The sequence below is a fragment of the Rana temporaria genome, chromosome 10, assembly GCF_905171775.1.
Source record: "Rana temporaria chromosome 10, aRanTem1.1, whole genome shotgun sequence".
Classification (NCBI taxonomy): domain Eukaryota; kingdom Metazoa; phylum Chordata; class Amphibia; order Anura; family Ranidae; genus Rana; species Rana temporaria.
In genome coordinates, this window is record NC_053498.1 from 83,461,428 (window position 1) to 83,481,639 (window position 20,212).

General features: G+C 44.3%; 1 protein-coding gene across 3 annotated transcripts in view; it reads left to right on the forward strand.

The window, feature by feature from the left end:
* The window catches only part of RASIP1 (Ras interacting protein 1), a 98,012-nt gene that overhangs the window by 39,886 nt on the left and 37,914 nt on the right, over positions 1 to 20,212 (forward strand). For all 3 annotated transcript variants that reach the window (XM_040325633.1, XM_040325634.1, XM_040325635.1), the window contains exons 5-6: positions 10,457 to 11,095; positions 15,007 to 15,044. In XM_040325633.1, coding sequence (XP_040181567.1) covers positions 10,457 to 11,095; positions 15,007 to 15,044 — 677 coding nt within the window. The remainder of the gene's footprint in view (positions 1 to 10,456; positions 11,096 to 15,006; positions 15,045 to 20,212) is intronic.

Consider the following 20,212-nt stretch of genomic DNA (forward strand, 5'->3'; position numbering starts at 1 on the left):
TAGGGGCTTGATATGTTGTTCGATTTTATTTTATTTTTGGAGAAGATTTTTTCAATTACATTTTCTCAATATACACTTTACCTATACTCAGTCCTTTTTGGAGGAAACATGGCTATTATTTTATCTACTAAAATGTAAAATGTTAATAATAACAAAAGTTCATCGTGCTCTTAAAGTGACTAAATACAAATATTCAGTGATATATCTATCTGTGCTGCTACTTAATATTAAAATGTAATCAAAAAGGTGAAAAAAAATCACCAGTGTCACACTAACAATAATCCACAGTAGCGCTATTGTGGAGTATTATTAGTGTGACACTGATGATTTAACCACATCAATACTGGGCACTTTCCTCCTTTCATTCCCAGGCCAATTTTCAGCTTTCAACGCTCTCGCATTTTCAATGACAATTGCGCGGTCATGGTACACTGTACCCAAATGAAATTTGTATCATTTTGTTTGCACACAAAGAGCTTTCTTTTGGTGGTATTTGATTACGACTCCGTTTTTTATTTTTTGCGATATTGGCAGGAAAAAGAGCGGAAATTTATTTCTATTTTAAAAGAAATCCAATAAAATCTATAAGAATTGGCATGTGTGATCACGGACATATGTACGCAAATGATCATGTACAGATGTGTGCTGTTACCGTATTTGCCGGCGTATAAGACGACTGGGCGTATAAGACGACCCCCTAATTTTCCAGCCGAAATGTTGGTTTTGGGATATACTCACCGTATAAGACTACCCCCTTCCTACTAGTCATGCCTCGCCTCACAGTGCCACCATTACATGCCAGACTGTGCCCCATTACATGCCAGACTGTGCCTCATTACATGCCAGACTGTGCCCCATTACATGCCAGACTGTGCCCCATTACATGCCAGACTGTGCCCCATTACATGCCAGACTGTGCCCCATTACATGCCAGACTGTGTCCCATTACATGCCAGACTGTGCCCCATTACATTACATTACCCCTCCATTGTGCTGTTCTCCCCGTCCGCCCTCCGCTCCGTGTCCCCCCTCGCTGTGCCCTTACCTTATCCTAAGACATGCAGAATCGCGGCCGTACTGTAAGTTTTTTCAAAAGCCGCGCCTCCTACGTCTTCTGTTCCGTGATAGGTGGAACAGTCGGCTTCCCAGGAGGCACTGTGTTCAGTGTTTGCCTATCACGGAGGCCCTCTCGTCCGAGGACGTGAGGGCCTCCGTGATAGGCGGACACTGAACACAGTGCCTCCTGGGAAGCTGAGTGTTCCGCCTATCACGGAACAGAAGACGTAGGAGGCGCGGCTTTTGAAAAAACATACGGCCGCGATTCTGCATGTCTTTGGGATAAGGTAAGGTTAGGTTACCGGCGTATAAGACGACCCCCGACTTTCAAGAAGATTTTAAGGGGTTAGAAAGTCATCTTATACGCCGGAAAATACGGTAATCATTGGAACATATGATTTTACTGTTGCATATGTGGGGCACAGGTGTTTTTTCTGTGTGGGGACATGTGTGTGGGGACAGTGTTTTGGCGACACTATTTTGGGGACGTTCTCAGCCACGTTGTTCTCTCCATGGCTGATCGGCTCCTTATTGGATAGATTGATAGCAGCCCAGCCATTGGCTCCCACTGCTGTCAATCACATTCAGTGATGTGGCCGCCGAGTGTATAACACGGGAGCGCGCCCGCAAGGTAACCCCCTCGGGAGAGAGCTTCCCAGAGGGGGTTAGCTCTTGCGGGGAGAAGCCGAGACAGCCATCGTGGGACCCCAGAAGAGGACATTCGGGGCCACTCTGTGCAAAACGAACTGCACAGTGGAGGTAAGTATGACATGTTTGTTATTTAAAAAAAACGCTGAACCTTTAGTGTCACTTTAACTTCCTCCATGGAGTCTATCTTGGCTTAGGAGATCAAGGAACCTTTGCATGCAAGATTGTGCAAGGTGTCTGATGGTCTCCTTGTTGGATAAGAAGCTCATTTAATCGCTTGTGGTGATTCCTATTGGCACCTTTTTGCAATATATATATATATATATATATTAGGGATGTACCGATACTAGTATCGGTATCGGCACCGATACCGAGCATTTCCCCGAGTACTTGTACTCGGGGGGGGAAGCTCCGATGCCTCACCCGATACCTGGGCAGGCAGGGGAGTTGCAAGTCTTCTTCCCTGTGCTCCATGCAGTCTTTCCTCCCCTCCCGTGCTCCGTGCAGTCTTTCCTCCCCTCCTGTGCTCCGTGCAGTCTTTTCCCCCCCCTGTGCTCCGTGCAGTCTTTTCCCCCCCTCCATGCTCCGTGCAGTCTTTCCTGCACTGACAATTCACCCCCCCCCCCCCCCCCGAAAAAAAATCACTGTAAAAAAAAACATGTAAAAAAAAATACCGCCACTGTCACATGACATTAAAAAAAAGTATCGGTATTCGGTATCGGTGAGTACTTGAAAAAAAGTATCGTTACTTGTACTCGGTCTCAAAAAAAGTGGTATCCCTAAAATGGGGCAACCCTAATATAATATATATATATTTTTTATTATAATATATTTTTGTGCACATTTTTGTGTTTGCACATTTTATATGGACTTTATTTGCACAGATATGTCAATTTAGGTTGAGTTCATCATATGTTTATTGCACTTTTATTGTGTCTCTTATGTGATTTATTAACTATCACAAGGATAGAGCACTTTTTATTTTTTGGTTGGAGCTTGTTATACATCCTACTCGTTTCACTTCGTTATTTTGTCAATAAGGTTTACAGTTTTTTGTTTTTTTTTGCAAGCGCACAAATATTACCTTGGGTTTAGTAAGTGGAGATGTGTACTGTTTAAAGGGGTTGTAAAGGTGTTCACAGCGTCTCCCCGCAAGGATGTAGTCCCAAGGGAAGGGGAAATTTGAAGGGAAATCGAAGGAAAATGTAAGTGAACCAACAATGCACTGGCTTAAAGGAACTTATTTAGAAAAAAAAAATTAACCTTTACAACCCCTTTAATAATGGTATAGTAAATAAAACTACCACTTTTAATTCTTGGACTTAATGCATATTAATGGTATAGCATTATAACAAATGCTTTATAGATGCAGAACTTTAAAAAAAAAAAGAAATGTTGCTGTATGCAGATATAGAAAGATCCTAGCTCTTTAACACTGGAGATGTAAATAAATGCACTCTCTTCTTGAAGAATAAATATAAAGCACACACCAATCAAGACAGGCACATGGAAGATGCCATTGCCGAGCTCTCCTGAAAATGTTAGTTGCCTATCTGTCAATACCATCGTATAATCTTGTATTTAGACTTTCCACTCTGTGGATGTTTACATTTTAACAATGATTAAACGATACAGATTTTTATTTTTTTGGTAGGGATATTGGCCATGTAGAAACCCAAGGTTAAGGTACTTTGAGATTAAAGCGGATCTCCACTCTAAAGTGGAGTCCCGCTGATCGGCACCCTCCCCCCCTCCGGTGTCACATTTGACACCTTTCAGGGGGGAGGGGGGTGCAGATACCTGTCTACAGACAGGTATCTGCACCCACTTCCGGCCCTACGATGCAGGAAAAAGACGGGTTTTTCCCTTGCTTCCCGATCGTCCCCCGTTGTATGCTGGGAACACTCGGCTCCCAGCACACATCGGGAGCCAATCGGCGGGCGCAGCGCGACTCGCGCATGCGCCGTAGGGAACCGGGCAGTGAAGCCGGAGCGCTTCACTTCCTGGTTCCCTCACCGTGGATGGAGGGGGGAGCAGCAGGGTGACGAGCGATCGGCTCGTCATCTGCTGCGATCGGCGCTGGACTCCAGGACAGGTAAGTGTCCTTATATTAAAAGTCAGCAGCTGCAGTATTTGTAGCTGCTGGCTTTTAATATATTTTTTTAGTGGCACATCCGCTTTAAGTTAGTGGCTAGTTGGAAGTTCCAGAAGCAGCTGGTTGACATATAATACAATACAAAACACATTATCTATGCTTAGCTTGTAATGTATAAAAATAAATAAATATGTAATATGTATTGTGAAGTTGTGATATGCAAGAGTTAGGTTGGTCCAAATCTAATGCCGCGTACACACCATCACTTTATGTGATGAAAAAAAACGACACTTTCTGTGAAGTAAAAAATGACGTTTTTGAAACTTCAATTTTCAAAGACGAAGTTGCCTACACACCATCGTTTTCTCACAATGATCTTGCAAAGTGAGGTTACGTTCCACCACGTTTTACCATTGAAGCTTGCTTCATAAGTAGCTTCTGGGCATGCATGCATGGATGAAAAAACGTCTTAGAAAACGACGTTTTTTGCTACACATGGTCAATTTCTGTGAAGTAAAAAGAGCACTTTTGAAAAACGACACATAAAATTGAAGCATGCTTCAATTTTTTTTGGTCGTTTTTTACAAGACATAAAACGACGTTTTCCCCCACACACAGTCAATTAAAGTGACGTTTTTAAAACGTCATTTTTTTTCATCACATAAAGTGATGGTGTGTACGCGGCATAATAGTTATTATTGGCAATGGTGAGTATTCAACTTTTACATTGAAAAATTGGCTGAAATTTTTCTCTTATACAGGTATGTGGTGAATTCATTGTGGTACACACCTGTGGCAGACATTGAATTTGGGTTACATTGCCAACCTGCCACACTGAATATTTTATACTGTATATACCTCGGGATGAAAAAAGTATTTGATCCCCTGCTGATTTTGTACGTTTGCCCACTGACAGAGAAATGATCAGGCTATAATTTTAATGGTAGATTTATTTTAACAGTGAGAGACAGAATAACAAAAATATCCAGAAAAACGCATTTCAAAAAAGTTACAAAATTGATTTGCATTTTAATGAGTGAAATAGGTATTTGACCCCTTCGCAAAACATAACTTCGTACCTGGTGACAAAACTCTTGTTGGCAATCCGAGGTCAGACGTTTCTTGTAGTTGGCCATCAGGTTTGCACACATCTCAGGAGGGATTTTGTCCCACTCCTCTTTGCAGATTCTCTCAAGTCATTAAGGTTTCGAGGCTGACGTTTGATAACTCGAACCTTCAGCTCCCTCCACATATTTTCTATGTGTTTAAAGTCTGTAGACTGGCTCCAGGACCTTAATCTTCTTCTTAAACCACTCCTTTGTTGCCTTGGCCGTGTGTTTTGGGTCATTGTCATGCTGGAATACCCATCTGTGACGGTATCGCAACAGCCTTAAACAAGCAGGGAGGATTAACCTGAAGCATATAGGTAAAAAGTCCTTCACAATGGCCCCCCTTTTTCTCCCTCCCCCGGCAAACCCGGTTGGACCTTCCCTGGTCCAGTAGGGTTGACGGGTTCAGAGCTTTTAGTCCGAGGTTAACTCCGTTTGGCGTGACAATACATCAGCATTCCCGTTTTGCTTGCCTGGGCGATAATGAATCGTAAAGTCATAGGGCTGTAAGGCCAAGCTCCAGCGTAGCAAACGGGCGTTGTCCCCTGAAACCCGGTTAAGCCACACCAAGGGGTTGTGATCGGTGATGAGAGTGAAAGCCCGGCCATAAAGGTAAGGTGTGAGTTTTTTGAGTGCCCATACCAAGGCCAAACACTCTTTTTCAATGGTGGCGTAACTGACCTCCCTTGGCAACAGCTTCCGACTCAGGTAGGCCACCGGGTGCTCTCCTCCATCCTCCCCGATCTGGCTTAGTACTGCCCCCAGTCCAAACATTGAAGCATCTGTGTGGACAATAAATCTTTTGTTAGGATCTGGGGTAACCAACACCGGAGCATTAACCAGAGCAGTCTTTAGGGTTTGGAAAGCCACCTCGCATTCCGGGGACCACAGGACTTGTCGGGGTAGCTTCTTTTTGGTCAAGTCGGTCAGGGGTTTGGCCAGGGCGCTATAGTCGGGTACAAAGCGTCTGTAATAGCCGGCTGTGCCCAAGAAAGCCATGACTTGTGTCTTGGTGTGGGGAGTGGGCCAATTGGCAACGGCCTCGATCTTGGCCGGCTCCGGCCATTGCTTACCACATCCTACTTGGTGGCCCAAATATTGTACCTCTGCCATACCTAAATGACATTTTGTCAGGTTTCAGGGTCAGCCCGGCCCCCTTGATCCTATCCAATACTACCCCTACGTGCTCTAGGTGCGCTTCCCATGTATCGCTGTAGATGGCGATGTCATCCAGGTAAGCGCAGGTGAAGCTCTGGAGACCCCCAAGTAACTGATCCACCATCCGTTGGAAGGTGGCCGGGGCGTTCTTCATCCCGAACGGCATAACCCGGAATTGGTATAGGCCGAACGGGGTGATGAAGGCCGACTTGAGTCTGGCATCTTCTGCTAGGGGAATCTGCCAATATCCCTTGCATAGGTCTATTGTGGTCAGATACTTCCCTGCAGAGATACGGTCAAGCAGCTCGTCCATCCGTGGCATCGGATAGGCGTCCGTAACTGTCTTGTCGTTGAGGCACCGGTAATCTACACAGAAGTGGGTTGTCCCATCCTTCTTTAGTTCTGCGTCTCTTATTTGTTTATTTTCCTCCGCTAACAGGTCCATCACTTTCAGCACCACATCCGGCGTTGGATTTGGACCGAACCAAGCTAGCTTCTCTCTCATTAGCTTGTTGGTTGGTGACTCCTCCTGAATCACTGGTGTCTCCATCTCTTGTACTGCTGGCGTTGCTGCAATCCCGTCCTCCTGGTCCATCTCCATTAATTCTGCTATGATGACCCGCTTGGTTTTGTTGCTAGCAATCCTTCCACGAACTTCCAGTAGTTCTTCCAGTGTCTGCTTGGAATCCGGGTGTAAAGGAGAGTAGAAGGGAAAATCCCTCTGCTGCCAACCAATTGTGACGGTATCGGTATGATATCCCCGTCAAACAGTCCCTTCTTCCATAAGAACATCACCCAATATTCCACTAGGAGGAATATTCCTGAGATCGCCCATTAAGTCACACATGAGTCCAGGCTTACTGCTAGAACAACACAGACTTTTAATGGTAAAAAAACAGAGCTTATATGTGGTTACAACTGTTACAATGACAAATCTCCGCCCCCCTTACACAGTGGGGGGTCTTCAATACAGATCCTTTGAAATACGGATATTTCTTTGAACTAATCAGTATCTAGCCGGTTCGGCTCCGCATATAGAGAGATAATTACCACAATGAAGCAATCAGCATAATTAACATGAGCCACTTGTCTAATCACAGTAAACCAGTAACAAGTAAACACAGGGCTAGAGCAATTAACATTTGAAACAGGACTGGCTGCAGAAGGGTAAATACCATCAACAGCCTTAAACAAGCAGGGAGGATTAACCTGAAGCATATAGGTAAAAAGTCCTTCACACCATCCACAACCCATTTTCAATGCCCTGGCTAAGGGAAGGAGGTTCTCAACCAAGATTTGACGGTACATGGCCTGTCCATTTCATGTAGTGATGTTGTCCTGTCCCCTTAGCAGAAAAACACCCCCAAAGCATAATGTTTCATAATGTTTGATACTCTTGGGGTCATAGGCAGCATTCCTCCTCCTCCAAACACGGCAAGTTGAGTTGATGCCAAAGAGCTCGATTTTGGTCTCATCTGACCACAACACTTTCACCCAGTTCTCCTCTGAATCATTCAGATGTTCATTAGCAAACTTCAGACGGGCCTGTACATGTTCTTTCTTGAGCAGGGGTTCCTTGCGGGCCCTGCAGGATTTCAGTCCTTTATGGTGTAGTGTGTTACCAATTGTTTTTTCTTGGTGACTATATTCTCAGCTGCCTTGAGATCAATGACAAGATTCTCCCATGTAGTTCTGGGCTGATTCCTCACCATTCTCATGATCATTGAAACTCCACAAGGTGAGATCTTGCATGGAGCCCCTTGACCGAGGGAGATTGACAGCTATTTTGTGTTTCCTCCATTTGGGAATAATCGTGCCAACTGTTGTCACCCTCTCACCAAGCTGCTTGGTGATGGTCTTGTAGCCCATTCCAGCCTTGTGTAGGTCTTCAATGTTGTCCCTGACATCCTTGGTCTTGGCCATGGTGGAGAGATTACCATTTAATTGATTGATTGCTTCTGTGGACAGTGTCTTTTATATGGGTAACAAGCTAAGATTAGGAGCACTCCCTTACCTGTATAAACACCTGGGAGACAGAAATCTTGCTGACTGATAGGGGATCAAATACTTATTTCACTCATTAAAATGCAAATCAATTTATAACCTTTTTTTAAATGCTTTTTTCTGGATATTTTTGTTGTTATTCTGTCTCTCACTGTTAAAATAAACCTACTATTAATATCACTGATCATTTCTTTCTCAGTGGGAAATCGTACAAAATCAGCAAGGGATCGATTTTTTTTTTCCATCACTGTAAATGTACATACAGTTTCTCACAAAAGTGAGTACACCCCTCACATTTTTGTAAAAATTGTATTCTATCTTTTCATGTGACAGCACTGAAGAAATTAAACTTTGCTACAATGTAAAGTAGTGAGTGTATGGCTTGTATAACAGAGTCAATTTGCTGTCCCCTCCAAATAACTCCACACACAGCCATTAATGTCTAAACCACTGGCAACAAAAGTGTCAATATTTTGTGTGGCCACCATTATTTTCCAGCACTACCTTAACCCGCTTGGGCATGGAGTTCACCAGAGCTTCATAGGTTGCCACTAGAGCTCTCTTCCACTTCTTCATGACGACATCATGAAGCTGGTGAATGTTAGAGACCTTGCGCTCCTCCATCTTCCATTTTGAGGATGCCCCACAGATGCTCAATAGGGTTTAGGTCTGGGTACATGCTTTGCCAGTCCATCACCTTTACTCTCAGCTTTTTTAGCAAGGTAGTGGTCGTCTTGGAGATGTGTTTGGAGCCATTATCATGTCGAAATACTGTCCTGCGGGCCCAGTCTCTGAAGGGAGGGGATCATGCTCTGCTTCAGTATTTCACAGTACATGTTGGCATTCACTGTTCCCTCAATGAACTGTAGCTCTCCAGTTCCGGCAGCACTCATGCATGATTGAGGTGGAGGGCATCCTGGTGATTCTCATTGCACCCAGATGGATATGATACTCATCAGACCCCATCTGCTATTCCAGATCATCCAGATTTTCTGTCTCAGAAATTGGTTTACCACCCTGCTTTAAGGTTACTGGCTATGATGGCTTAGCTGTTGAAGTGCAGATTCTGAAGGATAGGGGCCTACATGATCTGGTTATTTTTATTCTTCTAAAGGCTAGGAAACCTATCTTCAAAAGGTGGAGGACTACCTCACTTGAAAAGAGGGACACATCCTGACCTTTCTTCAATCTAGTTTGGATCACCACCTTGAGTATTATCTAGTGTCGAATCTTGGCTCTAGCAATATTTGGCCCTTATGCTTTGGTGAAGGCATTTTTACAGGGTGTGGTTCATGTAGTTCAACCTGTATGTCCAACTCTCACTCCATGGGATATCAACCTGGTTCCTATCAGGAATAACCCTCTTTCAAATCCCACTTACAAGGTTGCCTTACTCCCTGCCTATACCCCTGTGAGGCGTATTCAGCTACATCCACTTTGACTGACTGACTTTCTTTATGTCATTCTGGAAGAACCATGTTTGGGACAGACAGCTCATTATTCAAGCTAATGGGCTTAGGGATAAGGTTCCAAGCTTTCCCATCAAATTGCACTCTAATAGGTCAGTAAGTTCATCTCGGGCTCTTCATCAGGCAACTGTTTCCCAGATTTGGAAGGCTGCTACCTGGTCATCGGTTTACTTGTCTAAGATTTATCAGGTTGATTTTCAGACTTTACTCTCTTCATTTCACTGCCATACAAAAGGACCTGTTAGGATGGAAATCCAGAGACTGAAGAATCTTAAGTAATAAGAGCATCAGAGGTTTAAAGTCTGGCAGAGTTGCCGATCTGTCAGCTGCCTGACCTCTCATCTCCCATCTCCCATTCTCAGAATGTGTAGTGTGTGAGGTGAAGCAGTTCGGAGGCAGCAGTTGTTCCTGACACTTGACGTAAATTATCAGGCTGACATAGTAGCTAAATTCACAAAGCTACCTAATTCACAAAGCTTTAACACCAGTCCAAGGCACTTGTGTGACTGTAACTTTCAATGTTGTTGGACTGAAAATAACTGTCACTTAAAAAATATAAATGTATAAAATATATGTAAATATAAATTATATATATATAATTTGTCCTTTGTAAATTGAGCCTAAAGTAAGTAAAGAAAAATATAGCTGGCCATGCTGTAAATGGGTAGGATTTCAAACAACATTTCATAGAAAAAAAAGGTTCCAAGAAGGTATGTTAATTTTTCTAGTCACGAGTGGGTCAAATAGAGGTTTGCTTTTGACCGCAGTGACAATTTTTGTTGAACGAATACATTTTCAACAGTGTATGTGGCTTTTATGTTTAATGCAATAGAAAATCAAACTCTTAAAATGTATCTGAATTTAACTGACGTAGCTTAATTTGGATAAAACATTCTCAATTTGTGTTTTTGTATCAGGACTTTGTTATTTATGTGATGACCCGAAAGAAACATCTGTTTGGAAGAGCAGAAAAAGCTTCAAGGGACAAAGGACCTTACGTTGATACTTTCCTGTCAGCTCCAGATATACTGCACCGTCACTGTTGTGTATGGAGGTTAGATTCCTCATCTCAAAAGAACCTAGTCCGTGTAAGACCTTACCGGGGAGCCCTTGTTACTCATAATGGGGCAGTACTTCAGAGAGAAGCTGAACTCCACACTGGTGATTTACTGGGGCTTGGAGAGCATTTTCTCTTTATGTACAAGGACCCTAGAGTGCCACAGTCCAGACCTGCCTGGCTTCCTCAGTCCTGGTCCTCTCCTGGCCTGAGTGGGGCCTTTTCATGTCAAATGTGTGGGAGATCACTCCAGGAGCGACAAGAGGCTGTCCAAGCTTATATAGAGAGCAAGGATTTGGTGCTACAATACCGCTCACAGGAAGAGGATGCTGTATTAAAAGAGATTATTGAGAAAAACGGCAACCCAAGCACTGAATTCAAACTGTCCCCTGCCTATCTCTTCAGCCTCTGTATTGAGCACTCAACAAAAGCCCTGGATCCTGGACACTTTCCTAAACTGTTAATGAAGATTGCCACCATGATTAAGGAAGTTGTCTGGGTAAGGTCATTTCCATTTCTTTTGTTTGCAATATTTATTTTCTCGTATTTTGTGGAATTCTCTAGGATTGTATTTATTTTTACTTGTTTCAATGATTAAGAAAAAAAAAAGTGATTCTCTGCAGAATGAACGAAGGGTACTGGTAAAAGCAAACAGGCACATTATTGAGCTTTTATAGTGCAAGTTAAAAAATAAAGAAATTATTTGATTGGTTGCTTGTTGTAAAGATACCTATAGACCTCTTTCACACTGGGGCATTTTTCAAGCGCTTTGGCGTTAAAAAAAAGTGCCTGTAAAGCGCCTGAAAGAAGCCTCATCTGCAATCCCATTGTTAAAGCCTGAGTGCTTTCAGAGCCCTTTCACACTGCCAGCGCCCGAAAAACGCTGGTAAAGCTCTGCTAAGACCCCTTTCACACTGGGGCATTTTTCAATCGCTTTGGCGTTAAAAAAAAGCGCCTCAATGGGAAGGGGTGCTTTAGGAGTGATGTATTCGACGCTCCTAAAGCGCTGCAAAGAAGCTGCTTGCAGGAATTTTTTTGGCGTTCTGCCGGCGCAATCGGGCTTTCACATTGGGATTGCAGATTAGGCTTCTTTCATGCGCTTTACAGGTGCTTTCTTTAACGCTAAGACCCATTTCCCCATGGGGCTTTTTTCAGGCGCTTTAGTGTGAAAGCACTCGGGCTTTCACATTGGGATTGCAGATGCAGCTTCTTTCAGGCACTTTACGGGCACTTTTTTTTAACGCTAAAGTGCCTGAAAAACGCCCCATTGTCAAAGAGGTCTTATTTTTTACTAATTTAAATGTACAGATTTAGTCCTGTCTGTACCTGTGTGGAAGTCATGTGATACACATATACAAATTATGTTTTATTTATTTTTTATGTATTTGTTAATTAAATTATTTTGTCATTCAACTGCTGTAATTCCCCAAATCCTGTCACATTCCAGCTAACATATGTAGCTACGCTTGCACTAGGAGTGACAGCTTTATAAACAGAAGGGTGATGCATAGCTACCTAACAGGGTTTAAAGTATGTAGAGAGCGTTGGTAGTTACCAGATGCAGAGGTGTACAATTGCAGATTCTTTAAATATTTTTTCTACCCTCCTTATGTCATACAGCCATTAATGGCACATCCAGGATGCAGGTTTGTACTGTAAAAGCCATTGAAAAGGGTCAAATTATTTTGGAAATATTTCAACTACCGTATTTTTATCGGCGTATAACACGCACAGGCGTATAACAAGCACCTACATTTTAAGAGGGAAGTTTCAGGAAAAAAAACTTTTTTAACTAAACTTTGAATTAAAATAAGGGTCAGTGCCCATCTGCAGCCTGATCAATGCCCATCTGCAGCACATCTCACCAATGCAGCCTAATCAATGTGGCCTTATCAATGCCCATCTCATCATGCAGCCTTATCAATGTCCATCTCATCATGCAGCCTTATCAATGTCGCCTTATCAATGCCCATCTCATCTTGCAGCCTTATCAATGCCCCTTTTTAGCCTCAATGCAACCTTACCATCAATGCAGTCTGGACAGAGCATGAAATCACAGAGCCGTCATCTCCTGTTCAGCTCTCACTCGGCACTGGCAGACACACACAGTCCTGCCTCCAACGTTGGCATTGGACCAGCTGATAAACAGAACACTGGTCCAAAGCACACACACACAGTCCCCCTCCGCCATCTGCATTGGACCAGCTCCTGTGATACACAGAACACTGGTCCAATGCCAGTGGCAGAGGCAGGACTGTGTGTGTGACGTGAGAGCCGAGTGAGAGCCAAACAGGAGATGACGGCTCCTGAATTCTGGCTGTGTTCGTTCCCATTCTTACCTTCCAAGGTACACTATCGGTGTATAACACGCATCCGCGATTTGCCCCCTGAAAATTTTCAGGGGGAAAAAGTGAGTGTTATACACCGATAAATACGGTATTTGTACAGTTGTTTGGTTGTATTTCCCTTTTAACGGGACATAAACTGTATATTGGTGTGTTCCTGTAAAATAAATGTATTTTAGAAAAATTAGGTAAATGTGTTTACACTAACAGTAACGGCTATTGTTTTATGAGAAGGGACTTAGTAGGTACACCTAAGGAACCAACCATCCCAGAGTCATTATTACTAAAGGTACACACATGTCAAAATTCCCTCATAAAACCAAACAATAAGAAAATTCTGGTTCTGATCCCTTATTCTTTATCTTTTTGTGAATTTTCCCTGTCTGTTATGCTATCCTTTAAGGCAGGGGTCTTCAAACTGCGGCCCAAGGACCAGATGTGGCCCTTTGCTAGCCTTCATCCGGCCCTTGGGGCAGTATTGCTCTCAATGATATGAGGCACTATTTCTCCCAATGGCTACAACAATTGGGCACTATTTCTTAGGCTAATAGCAATGATGGAGCACTATTCCTCCTCCTACTGCGCACCAACACTGGGGCCATGTTTATTCTCACTGATGCTCGGCCCTGGGGCATTTTCTTACCCTATCTGGCCCCCCTGAAGTCTGAAAGACTGTAAACTGGCCCTTTGCTTGAAAAGTATGGAGACCCTTGCTTTAAGGACACTCACTCCTCCTCTGGCTTCCTTATTTTAGTTGTATCTCTACGGGTATTCGTCAGGATATGTCTCTGCGCGGTAGTACCTTGCTGAAGCTACAACAGTGCATCATCCATACTTTGCTTCTGGGACTTTTATGTTGAAATTGGAAAGGGGCTATCCCCCAAACTTAAGAGCATAAAATTGTCCAAAATGCCTAGGTATGCTGTCACCTTAATCGTTCCCTTCACTGGAACTAAGGGGCCAAGCCTAACCCCTGTAAAAAAACAACCTCGCAAGGTCCATAAAGACATGTCTTTTTTTACGGCAGTTTTCCTGTCGGGAAAACTGCGATGGAGCATACACACGGCCGGTTTTCCTGGCCAAAAGCTCTCATGCCAGTTTTCCAGACGGGAAAACCGGTCGTGTGTACGAGGCTTGATGCAGCGTACACACAATCATTTTTCAGCATGAAAAAAATTGCGTTTTTCAGCATGTCCAAAAAACAAAGTTTTCCCAACGTCATCATTAAAACTACGTTGCCTACACACCATCGTTTTTAAAAAATAATTTAGCAAAGCGCGGTGACGTACGACACGTACGATGGCACTATAAAGGGGAAGTTCCATTCACCTTTGGGCTGCTTTAGCTGATTCCGTGTTAGTAAAAGACGATTCGCGCTTTTCTGTCTGTTACAGCGTGATGAATGTGCTTTTACTCCATTATGAACAGTAGTTTTACCAGAACGAGCGCTCCTGTCTCATAACTTTCTTCTGAGCATGCGCGTGTTTTTTACGTCGTTTTAGCCCACACACGATCATTTTTTTACAACCCAAAAAACGACATTGTTTAAAACGACGTTAAAAAATGCAGCATGTTCGAATTTTTTTGTTTTTGTTTTTCAGAACCTGAAAAATGATGTGTAGCCCACACACGATCATTTTAAATGACGTTTTTGAAAAACAATGTTTTTTTCATGCAGAAAAATGATCGTGTGTACGCGGCATAAGAGTTTACATCTGATGATGTCACTCTGAAGCCATATCTATCAAACAATGAGCACTGCCAATCCAATTTAGCAGTCTTTCTAGTTAAGGTTATGGAACAGTTGGGGGTTGGCAGTCTTAGTACTAGATTAGGTTATAGAAAGTTGGGGGTGGTGGGATTGCGTCTTATAATTAGTCTACAGTTTAGGTCTACTCTTGATGTTTACCCACACCAACATCTCCTTTGCATAATGGTATTTTTTTAATAAGGTAGACATCTTCAAATGAACATGCTTTTTTCACTAAGACGTAATAGTAAGATTGATGATGATGATAATAATAATAATAATAATAATAATATTAATGATGCTTTGTCCATGCAGGAGAAGATTAAAGAAATTGGAGACAAACAACCAGAAAAGTGAGTAGTGATCATTTCCTGCGTTTTCTCTTTATTTTCCTGTGGCAGGAGTCATATCTTCCCTGAATTGATAGATGAGGGACATTTCAGTGATGCATTACTGTCTGAACTCATGCTGCTATGTTTGCTGTTTCAGTCAGATGTGTTCATGATAGAGTTATTATATTTATGGCTCACCAGAAGATCAGGGAAAGAGGAGCCTATGTCACTTGAAGCTCTGGTGATAAACAAGAAATATATATATTTTTTAGAAAGTTGTATATCCTTTCTTACTGAAATTATAGCTTGTCTGCCACCATCTATTATTGTCAGTATCAACTTGACAATATCTACTGCTAGTCTAGAGAAAGCTGTCATTGTAATATTCTCCTAAATGTTGGATTTATTTAACTCATGCATTTAAAGTGAACCTGTGCTTTGCTTATACAGAGCTAAGCAACAGGTTCATTAGCCTATGTGCTAATTATCTATACGTTCCCTTTGCTCCCCCAACTTTCTGTTCAAACTACAGGGACAAAAAAAAGAATCACTGTGTAAACTTCATATTGATCTAGAGTGTAGCTAAGTGCTCCACCTTCCCAGGTAGGAGTTTCTTACTTTTCCAAAACAGTGACACAGCGGTGGTGCATCCATAAAGGGCGCAGGAGCACCGCCCCGCCTTTCCTGTCACTCTCTAATTACCATAGATAGATTCATGCATTGCATGAATCTATCTATGGTCGTGGCTGACACCACCTATTCAGGTCCCCGGCCTCTTTTCGGTCACTGGCACCTGAATTACAACGGTGGGGGTGTATTTTGGATGCACCTTATTAGAGCCATAGACTCTAATAGGCGTTCAAAAAAAGTGAGAAGCGGGCGCAAAGCTGTGCATTCGCTTCTCACTCAGCTGTATGTTAGGAAAGCAAAGGAATAAGCTTTCCCAACATTGAAGCGCCTCTCAGCCAATCGGGTGCATCGGGTCTGTGTTACCCGTCACCTGATTGGCTGAAGCGACAGGCGCTGTGATTGGACGCCGTTTGGGGCACAGTGGCAGCACAATGGGGCACAGTGGCAGCACATGGGGCACAGTGGGAGCGTTTGATGGGCACAGTGGGAGCGTTTGATGGGCACAGTGGCTACGTTTGGTACAGTGGCTGCAATTGATGTGGTTTTTTTTTCAGAATTTTGAGCACCAGCCGCCACTGCAGTGATATTGTAAGCAGATAGGGGTAGGAGAATCTGCATTAAAATGACCATGTTACCGTCCCCTGCACACGTTTACTTTAAGCCACTTGGTCTGACTGTTTTAATCTCTGCAATATTCAGTAGATTTAATACATTTGTTCATGAATATTTCCACTGCAATTTTTCAAACTGCAGACAAAATTATGAGATCTGTGCCATTATAGCTTATTGGACTGTCATCTAAAGATAAACACCAGCCTTACCTTCATTGCACAGTTGTATAGGTTCCTCTGCTATACTGAAGTTGCTTACTCAGATTTCACTCTACACTGTTAGCTTCTCAAAGAGTGAATTAGAAGCTGACACAAGTCAGATAGAGCCCATCTCATTTTCTGGTTGGAAGATGTCCTGCATCATCTATCTGTGGTCATGCTCCTTAATTGATTGGATTACAGCTCTTTCAACCATTGAGGCACCGCATCACACCCTAGTGTTGTCTGCATGTAAGCAGGTAGCCTACAGTATGTATAGTTAGCACCTGGCTGCCCAGTTCAGGGGGAAGGGGTTAATATTTTTAATGCATTTCCCAGGGATGTTGAGGGGCATTCGCTGGGGTCCAGCCTCCCTCCCATGTTCTATAAATGGGCAGAGGTCCAGATCCAAAGCAGGCTCCTGGGAACACTTGGGAAACGCATGGGGAATCTATGCTAAAGACTTGCTGGGATCTATGGTCTGCCTGGAATGCCAAATCACCAGAAGAACCCTGCAACATGGACTTCTCTGTCAGAGCACTCCATATTTTGGGTACTGCACATGTAAGGCTCATCAAATAGTTATCTGACTGCCTTTATGCTTGACTTTTCACATGACAGCAGCTCTTGCCTGGTTCCCAGGCATTGGTGACAACACTCTCAGGCAAAGTATTACCCCACGCAATGGTTAGTGACCACATCCAATGCCTGGCATAGTCCAAGAATCCACCTTGAGGGGAAACCTCTCATGTGACCCTTGCTTGGCACCCAACAAGAGAGAAAAGCATGGAGGATGTAACAAACCACCAGTCATTCCCTTCTTACATGCATGCAAATGCAGTCTGCTTGGGAACGCCCACTCCTTCAGATGGATCTGCTTATCTAGGCATTTTGTTGTGTTCATAAAAAAGCCAAAAAGCCAGCTCACTGTTTACATCAGGCCTAAGGGCTCTCCAGAGGAGTACTGAGGCAGGGGGCTGTGATGTTTCTGGAAATCTCTGCACAGCCCCCCACTGGCCACTTCCACCACCACCATGATCTGCCTGCATTGCATTGAGAAGCCTAGTGATGACACCATGGATCTAAATGCAGGTATTTATGGAAAAATAAAATATTTTACTCAACACTTACAGCCATTTACAAGAATTTTAATATGCACATTTTCTTTCCCTGGGAAACACGTATGTAGCGGCCTTCTCCTGTTGAACAGGTGCTGCTTTAAATTTAGTGGGGTCTGAGCTGTTATCTGGGATCAGACTAATGTGATTAATGGCAAATTTAGCCTCTGTTCCAGCCATGGCTGTGCTGGAAGTTCCCACTATTGTTCGCCTGGGGGTGTCATTACCACTCCAGGCCAAGGGTGGCAGCAGCAAGGTCAAGGTGCATTGGGTTTCCCCCTCAGCAGCGAATCAGTGGGAGTGGTCACCCTGCTGTGCATGCTGGGGAGGGGTACTTAAGGGACAGACGCCATTGGTGCAGGGTTTGTTGTTTGCGCCTCGTGGCCCGCCTGGCCTGAGGTGTGTGTCCTAAATCTTGACTCCGGGACCACGTTGGTCCGGGGTAGTGGCTTTGCATGGTAGGCCCAGTAGTCAGACTGGGGCCTGCTTTCTGAAGAGGTGATCCTGTGCTGTCCATCCTGTGGGAGGAAGCCACTCTATGAAGGAAGCCAGGGGAGGACCTATCCTGGAGAGGACCATGCAAGAGGCTGGTATCTTAGGAGTAGGCCTGTAAACTTCATCGAAGGATGCACCATACACTGAGAGGTTTGACAGTGGACACCTGTCCAGTTTAAGTTCTACAGAAGTTAAGCTGGAGGGATCTGGGTGCTGAATCCTGTGGCAGGGGATTCCGTACCAAAAGTGTCTTCTCATAAAGGAAGGTCTGTGGCAGAGATTGTACTTTATTCCGGCTGCTAGGCGAGTGAGAGGGACCTATCCGGGTGAGCAATACCCACTCTGGCTAGAGTGGCGATGAGAACTGGTTGCTGGAAGCAGGACTGTTTGCTATTTGTGAATATGCACCTGAACCTATCTACTATTCCAACCCTTTTACTTATTTTCTACTGAAGTTCTGCAAATAAATCTTAGAAAAAGAAGTGCCTTGTGTGGACTTTGAAATTCATCAGACTCTCCTTTCACCCTGGACAGCGAGAAGATAGAGGTAACATGCCACCCAAAACTACTCAACAACTCCTGCGGGGGTAGTGCTACACGTGGGGGCTCGTTCCGGGATTGGCTGTTATCTCTAGCAACAGAATTGGAAAGTCGGCTGCACGTGGAGCGACGTGCCAAGAAAAGAACCAGAAGGGGGAGGAGTTCCCGCCTCCTGCGTGAGACGTGAGTGTGTCTGGCGCAGAAAGAACTTGCTAGATCAGAGAGTGAGGATCGCAGAGCAGTCATGTCGGTGTATTGGCCACCACCAATTGGAACGAGGCCCATGATGTTCCAGGCTGGAGCTAGTGTGAGTTCCGCACCGGTTGGAGAAATACTGACGGATACAGGCAGGGGCGTTTTGTGCTGTATACCAGAAGCAACGTGGAAGCGCTTGGTATGTCGTGCCCAAAATGCAAAGGATTGGCAGTCCAGCTTCGACCCTTCGGCCGATGCTTCCAGTGTGGGGAGTACCTGTTTGGAGTGGATCAGCCTACCGGATTGCCCCGCGCCTATCGGGTGGACTGGGTCACAGGCGCTGTCACTTTGGAGGAAGCTACTCCTTGGCCTACTTCCAATTCTACGCCTGCCGTGCCTGCTACGGTGAGTGACGCCAACAATGATGTCGCTATAGCAAGTGTTCCTGAGCCACCAGTAGCTGTTGTTCCTGAAAATGTGTGCACTGCAGTTATTCCTACTAAACCCGCCGGGAAGAAGGTGGGCTACGTTAAGGCTTGCCGTGGTCAAGGCCTACCCCAGCGTCTACCGGGACCGGACTGAGAAATAAGTTGCCCTTGTGAAGTCCGCGACAGGAACTGGTAAGCAGGCTGGGGATAAAGTGACAAAGATTGTGTGCAAATGTTTACCTACCGGAGAGTATCCGGACTCTGATCTGGACTCTTTGTCAGATACCGGTGATGACCACTGGTTCGAGCCAGAGTTCCCTAAACTAATGTGGGACAAAAGATATAGACCTGCCTCCACTTATCACTCAGAGAAATGTTCTTCTATGGACTCTGGGGAGACACCGCCTCGGGCGGAAACCCCGGGTGTGAACTTAGAAGTTGTTGTGGATGCCGGAATTGTTTCTGTTGGAGAAGCTCTTCCTGCTTTGAAACCTCTTCTAAAAAGGTCTCCGGAGTCATGTGTGATGCCGGGACTGGGACATTCCCGCACCCTGCCCAAACTCGCCTGCTTTCAATGGGTATTGATGAAAAGGGTGGCTCTTAATTTATGAATGGGAGTTTCCTTATGGGCCAGAATCAATCATGGAGGAGATCGAGGCAAATTGTGAGAAATGGTTCAAAGAAGCCATATGGGACTATCTAAAAGTGCCTAAGCCTTCCCGGAATCTGGACTTTTCCTTCATCATGGCTCACCGTTTTGAAGGATGTTGGCTATCCTGGAGTTATGGCCGACACATTTACTCCAATCGGGTGGTTATCCAGAGACCTGGCAGGGATGACAGAGTATGTTTTATCACCACCCTTGATGATAAAGGAAGATCCCTAACCCTGCCAGATCCCCGGTTTTATTTGTGAAGGACTGGCACTGGCATCCGGGTGAGCAATACCCACTCTGGCTAGAGTGGCGATGAGAA